Source organism: Hyperoodon ampullatus (genome assembly GCF_949752795.1).
Source record: "Hyperoodon ampullatus genome assembly, chromosome: 6".
In the NCBI taxonomy this organism is placed as follows: Eukaryota; Metazoa; Chordata; class Mammalia; order Artiodactyla; family Ziphiidae; genus Hyperoodon; species Hyperoodon ampullatus.
In genome coordinates, this window is record NC_136919.1 from 114,150,644 (window position 1) to 114,157,781 (window position 7,138).

General features: G+C 55.6%; 1 protein-coding gene across 1 annotated transcript; it reads right to left on the reverse strand.

Moving 5' to 3' along the window:
* Nucleotides 1-150: 150 nt before the first annotated feature.
* NKX2-6 (NK2 homeobox 6) lies at nt 151-3,826 on the reverse strand (the record flags this gene model as incomplete). The annotated part of the gene is made up of 2 exons (XM_079705856.1): nt 151-782; nt 3,553-3,826. 2 exons carry the CDS (start codon nt 3,824-3,826, stop codon nt 151-153), a joined length of 906 nt encoding a protein of 301 aa, XP_079561982.1.
* Nucleotides 3,827-7,138: the final 3,312 nt, after the last annotated feature.

A 7,138-nucleotide genomic window follows, 5' to 3' on the forward strand; every position in this document is an offset into this window, starting at 1 on the left:
AATTCCTAGTCCCAGGGATCGCTCGGGAGAGAAGTGCCATCGGGTGGCCTATTTCCTCCACGGCGGCGCTCCCTCATCCCGGCCGCGATCGGTTAGCGGAGAGGCGGGACCGAGCATCTGTTCAGGGTGGCGCATCCGAGCCAAGACGCCTCACCAGGCCCTGACCCCCTGAAGCGTGGCGGGCAGATGGCCCTGCGGGTTGGCGCTCGGTCCGCCCCCACTGAAGCCAGAGCTGGCCTGCGGTACGGGGGGCGCGGGGCCCGGGGGCGCGCCGGCGTAGCCGCCGCCGTAGGGAGCGCTGTAGGCAGCGCCCGCGTAGCCGCCGAAACAGGAATAGGGCGCCGCGGCCGCGCCATAGGGACCGGGGAAGGCGGGCGTGCGGGGGCCCAGGCAGGGCTTGCCATCTCGCACCAGCACGGGCACCGCCACCCGGCGGGGTGCTAGCGGGTGGCCCGCCAGTTCCAGGGACTTGTCCTGGCGCTGTCTCTTGCACTTATAGCGCCGGTTCTGGAACCAGATCTTGACCTGCGTCGACGTGAGCTGCAACGCGCTGGCCAGGTGTTCGCGTTCCGGCGCCGACAGGTACCGCTGCTGCTTGAAGCGCCGCTCCAGAGCCAGCACCTGCGCCTGCGAGAAGAGCACGCGCGGCTTCCGCCGGGGCCGCCCTTTGGGATGCTCCGAGCCATCCCCGCGCGCGCCGCCGCCGCCGCCGCTGTCACCCACGTCGCTCTCCTGCACTCCGGTCCCGTCGCAGGGGGGCGAGGCTGCGCTGAGGCCGGACTCTAAAAGCACAGGAAGGAGCACCGTCAGCGCCAGCCTAAGGCTCACCCAAGAGATTCTTACACTGTTTTCAAGGGACTCCCCTCCCCTCCTAGTAGCCTTCACTTCGGGTCCCCGTCTCTCCCTTCTGCTGACCCCTCACCCCGTCCCAAAGCTTGTCCCTTTCACCCAAGCTCTGTCGCTTTTGCAGCTGCTGGAGCATAATGCAAATTGTGACACTCAGTGGTACCCAGTGTACAGTCATTTCCCCAAAGGTAGACTCTTGATTCAGAGTCTAAGCTTCATTTTCTTCTTAGAATGTCTGTATCTGGGCTGTTCTCTGTGATTGCAATTCTGAAGTGTGGGCGAGTTTGGGAAAACTTTTTCTGCGAGCCTATTAGATAGAGACTGATTTTAGATTCCTCTTGGTGGGGAAAGAGAGAGACAGAAGCAGAGAGAGAGAGAACCAAAACTCGGTGACATGCTTGCCCGGAGGCTCCCGTCTGCCTGGCTATCCGTTGTGGCCCGGTGTGCACCGCAGGGTACTTGGTTTCTAGCCCAGGCGCCAGGGTCTCCAGTGCCTCCCACCTGCACCTCATCTTTGCTCACATCCTTGTCTCTTTGGTCATCAGATGCTCCACTGGCACCAGGAAACCTTCCCATCTTTCTTGGACGCGATGCTCTGTAATCCAAATTAACAACATAAAATAAAACAAAAAATATTTTCTGGCTGCTGATTCTTGGCTTGGAAACTGAGGTTCTCTTTGCGGGATATGTAAAGTTGAGATCCACATTTGGCTTTTTAAAAAGCATCCTCTTTCTCCTTTGGGGTCTCCCGGGAGAGCGGGGGGCATTGGCTTCTCCCTGACTTCCTCTTCGGATCGGGCAGCGCCCTCGAAGATAACCCCTGGGCGACTGTGCCCGGGGGCCTCCAAGACGCAGACTTTCCTTCCCTTCTTCCCACATCTCCTGATTTGGCAAAGCTCTGCTTTTTATCCAAGGGTAGGTAGGAAGGAAATGCTGAGTTTTCGTGGAAACTCACGCCAGGAGAAAACCAGGAACGTGAAAGGATGCATGCTCTTGGTGAGGTGGAGTGGGAAGCCCCTAATTAGAGCCGGTACTGCTTGGAATCCGACTCCAAATCCACAACCGCGCTGGCGCAGTCTCCTGGGGCAAGGGGCTGTTTGGTATTTCAGATTGAGGAAATAAAACCTTCCTTCAGAGAAGCCTGTGCTCAGACAAACTTAGGACATCTCTCCCCGCAAAGAGGAAAGATATTGACGAGGGTGTGTTTTCTTAGCAAATCAAAAAGTAACAGCTGGCCTTCAGTGACTCTGTGGAAAAAGCAGGACCCCATTTGGGAGTCGCTGACCACGCAGGCCGAGGGGCTGCAGGCCACTCAGTGCCTTCCCGGTCACAGTTCGGAGCCCCTCCCACCCTGCGTCCCTGAAAGCAAGTTGGGGACGGAGGAGGCGCACAGAATCCCCCAGGAAAGATCCCTTCCACGTGCGATCGGTAGTTGCCGTGGCCCCTGGGCTTAGTTCCTGGAGCCCGGCGCCGGCCCCTTCTCGGCGACAACCGCAGCCGCAGAACAGCGAGCTGCCCCGGGCGCGCCAGCGAAGGAGGAAAGCCCTGCGGCTGTCTTCAGCTGCCAGATGACAGCAGTGGTCAGAGGAGCGTGACCCCTTTTTCGGCAAAGCCGAAGTGAACGGCGAGCTGTCTGAGCAGCGCTGGGAGAGATTAAGGTTTAGGGTCCGCTGCAGAAAATTCGCAGGTTTCTTTGGGAACACAGCAAAGTGTACTGTTCTCCAGGCTCCTGGAGTAGGTGAATAACCAGCCTGCAAGTCGACGAATAACTCTGAAGGAGCATCTTAATTTTCTTCATGTGGTTAGTTTGAGGCTCGAATGGAGTGTCCGTGGTGCAGCCTGGCCGAGGAGGCCTGACCTGCGAGGTGCCTCTCGGGAGCCCCCAGACCGGCATGGAGGCTGCGGACCAAGACGCAGAGGTTTGGAAAGGGGAGGAGTAGCCTTTCCATCCCCCCGAATGTCGAGCCTCTCCCGCCAAAACTTCCCGGCTGGCAAGAGCCAACCCATCACAACCCCCGGTCCACCTCCTCCCTTCCTGCAGCTGGATGCAGATGCCTTGGCCTCTCCGCCAGCGCACAAGGTTGCGCCTCCGGAGACCATGCGCTGGGACTCCGCTGGAGTCGTTCGTCTCCCAGAACAGCTAAAACGCGAGCTGCCCTTACCGTGCTCCAGGCAGAGGAACGACTGGACTGGCCAGGCCACTCGGCAAGCCCCCTAAAAAGGCTGGGCTGGGACTGACCCCAGAGCCTACGGAGTTTCCACTCCCAAAGCGCCCGGCTGCTTTGATGGCTACACTTTCAGCAGACGTTTTAGGGTATAGAGGGTGGGAGATGGCTGGGAAAGCTGGTGGTGAGGGAGCACAGCTAAGATACTGTAGAGGCTTTGCTGTAAGAAAGAGAAGCTGGAGTTCCTGGGAACTGTGGCTGTGGGTCGGGGGATGGGGGACGTGTCTGTGGGAATCAGAGGACTGGCTGTGGAAATAGTGAACCCCCAAGATTCAGGACCTCATTTTCATTAGGAGGTCTGGAGGAGATGTTAGAGGGGGCTGAGAGTCCTGTTTTTCGGACTCTTCATGTGAAGGAAAACGGGGCTAGCCCTCGGAGCCGGGAAGACCAGGAGATGCGTGTCCCCCCACGAGCCGATTGGTAATGATCCACCCCACCTCTTGGTCTCCCCGTAGGAGCCAAGACCCGAGGGCGTACTCACGTGGCTCGCCCACCGGTTCAGCGTCCATCTCTGTGACTGTCTCACAGGGACCTTCCGGAGGCTCCGACCCTTCCTGACTTCTGTCGCCGTCGCCGCTACCGGTGCTGGGAACCTCCGACCCTCGCTGTTCAGGGACCGGTAGCAGGTACTGACAGCTTTCCGGGCTCCTCCGTGCACCCCGGAGTTGCAAGGCCTCTGGGCTGATCTGCTCACGCTCCAGCCTCAGGATGTCATTGACCGAAAAGGGAGTGGAGGTGACAGGATTCAATAACATCCTGAAGGAGGAGGGGGCGGGGCTGGGGCGTCCCCGCTCCCCACAGAGCGCAGCGCGCTGAACTTTCCGTTTTGTCGCTGCAGACTCCGCAGACCCAAGGTCTACGATAGACAAACAGCGTCCCGTACTGCGCCTTCCTCTGGGCCATCCCTGCCAGCCGATTGACCGGGCCGGGTGACGAAACCGCGGACACCCATTGGTTCCCGCAGAACCCACGTGTTAACTCAGCATCTCCCCGCGCCCCAGTCCTTTCTTCTCTCGCCCTTCTAATTCCTCTCCAACCCCCAGCCACCTTCCGAAAGGTCTGGGTTCTCGAAAGCAAGGAAAACGGGAGAGAGCGTGGGCACGGCTCGTATCTCGGTGAATACAGTACAAACGGGAGCTTCCCAAGTCAACCCTGGGTCCCTCGGGACTCCTAGAGGGTGTGCGGGGATGGGGGTGGAACCCTTGCTCTGCAACCCTAGTTGGTCCCTCCGGCCTAGCCTTAGCTCAACTGTCCAACGCCTGGCAGAGGAAAACTCAGGTGGAGACCGCTGGGCACCCGCGGGACTGGAGCTGCACGCGTGAGTGTAAGTGTGCGCACGGCAAGGGCCGGGAGGCTGAGAGCTCCTTCCAGGGAGCAGAGGCTGGACCGCAGAGGAGCGAGTCTGGACCCTCCACGGCCTAGACTCAGGTGGAAATGTCTCACCAAGAGCCGAGTCCGCATGTAGGGAGCCGAGATCCGCCACTTCCCAGGAGGGACATCTCAGCCCTGGAGCGAAGAAAGGACTTGGGAGCTATACTGGGGGAGCCCCTGACCTCTTTATAAGCTCCGTGAGTGGGTAAGGAGGAGAAAGGTAATAGTCCCCGCCGGGGTGTAGGGGCCCGACAGGTGCTCACCTTGCCCTTCACGACCCCAGGGTCCTTCTTTTCCTCCCCTTTATCCTCCCTAAAGTTGATTGTCTTGAGCGTGTGTGCATGTGTATATGAACGCGGCGCCCCACGAAGGGGTGGGAAGTTTTGACGAGCATCAGATCTTCGGGAAAACTCCTTGGGCACAGCCGGACCGAGTAAAGGGAAGCAGTGTGTGCAGTGGTTATGCAGGTGGAATCCACAGGTCCAGCCCTCGCTCCGGAGCATATCAACTGTGGGCTTTGAGCAAAGTATTTACCTTCCCAATCTTAAGCAAAAAAAAAAAAAAAAAAAAAATGGAGATAAGAATAAGCCCATCACAGGATGATTGTGAGAATTAAGAGATAACATGTTTGAAAATATCAGCGATTGTTACTACTCATGCTACATGGTTCAGTCAAACATGATTCCGGGTCAGCAGTCATAGCACAGAATCTAAGAAGTTAAAAAATTTTTTTAATCCAAATGAGATCTCATTAGAATTCTTTTTGGAATTTCAGATACAATGTTCCTTAAATAAACCTTCTTAGGAGAATTCAATATTATAAGAACTAAGTGGGCATTATTATTTCCTGAAACCCAGATAAACTGTACACATCTCCTCAGGCTAGTGGGCACAAAATTTCTCGGAAAAATTCATGCAAATTTTTGGCAAATTTGATGGTTCAACCAAGAAATAATTTCTTATATATCGTATCATTTAATCTTTACATCGAAGATATACCCTGAGTGTTTCCAGCTTTTCTTTTCTTTTCTTAGTGAAGAGTCGAAATCAGAGAGGTTAAGTGACTCCAGAGGTGGCCCAGCTCGTCAATGGCAAGGTACACCAGGACTCCTGTTTTGCCAAAACAGAACTCCTCCCTGCTCCCCCCCTAAAAGAGATATCTCTTTGCCCTCAGAGACATCGAAATCTTTCAATGACTCATACATTTATTTAAATTTTATTATTTTTTTCTGATTATAAAAGTCATGCACACTTTGAAAAAAATTAGGAAAAGTTGAAAAGAAAAACAAGATCCATCCGGAGATGATATTTTAGCTCACTTCCTTCTTTATATATTTTTGCATGTATGAGCTCGTAGGGGATATGCGAGCTTGTATATTTTAAATTTACATCATGAGCATGTCTAGCTTCTCGAAAGAGTTTTTACAGATATATTTTTAAATGGCAATATAATAGTCCACGTGATGGATGAACCATAATAGACTGTTTATACTTTTACATTATAGCTTTTTTTTTTCTGTCTCTGTGAACAAGGCTTCAGAGAACATCTTTGCACCTTCATCCTTGTCAACATCTTGGATTATTTCCTTAGCATAAATATGTAGAATAAACAATGAATCAAATATTTTAACACTTCTAAAACATATTCCACGACTTCCTAGAAAAACAGTATTATGGTATCCTCCTCCCTCCAGAGGTGCAAGCGATTGTCTGGTTAGGCGTGTATTTACAACCAGCCGGACGCCCAAAACACGGTGAATTTAGAACCTTTCCATTCAGAGCACGCCGGGTAGGCGCCCTTCCCACGCCTCTCTGGGAGCCGGCAGAGTCCTCGCCTTCCAAGCTCGGCTGGGAGGGGACCCGATTAAAAACTTTAAGCCACAAACCTTCCAGCACGTTATTCTAGAGTGGCATTCTCTCGGCGGACTGCCGCGCTCTAGAAGTCGTAGAAGAAAGGGCACCTTGGAAGAAATTGACATCAGCAGCCCTGAGTTCAAATCCTGCTCTCAGATCCGCAGCCTTGCCTTTCTTCCCTGGTTTGCTGCCAGGATCTAATGAGGTTTTGGACGTGGAAAGGATTGCTAACCCCTCTCAAGCGGTGCAAACACGAATCTTCGTTACCGTAAGAACTCAGGCTCCCCGGGCAAACCTGGAGAGCCGGGCCCACATCGCCCTCGCCCACCGAGGCGGGGAGAGCAGCGGGCCGGGAACCTGCACCTCGGCGCTCGGGTCTCAGCTCCCGGCGCTTTCCGCTCGCCCGGGCCTCGCGCCCCCGGAATCGCCTGCCGCGGTTCGGGACCCCCGGGCGTTGGGACATCGCGGTAAATGAGCCGGGCCTCCGCGTCCCACTTTTTCCTCCCCCTCCAGCGCCAGGGCGCCTTGAGCTGTGTGCTGTGCGCTCCGGGGACTGGAACCGCTGCGCTGAGCTCGCCCCTTCCGGGTCAATGGATTGCAGCCGCGTTAGGGACAGCCCCGCGGCGGGAGGATGGTGTGAGCTCCCGGCAGCTAGCTGGAGCGCGGGCGTCGGGGAGGGGAGGGGAGGGGAGTAATCTGGCCTGGTGGCGTGAGCAGAAAGGCCAGGAGTCCTGGGGCTCTCAGGCGCATCCCCGGACCCGGCGCAGCCCGGACAAGGAGGTGCGGTGTGTGTGTCCCTTGGGCATGAGTGGAGAAGTCATCATCTCTCTTCTTAAGATGGA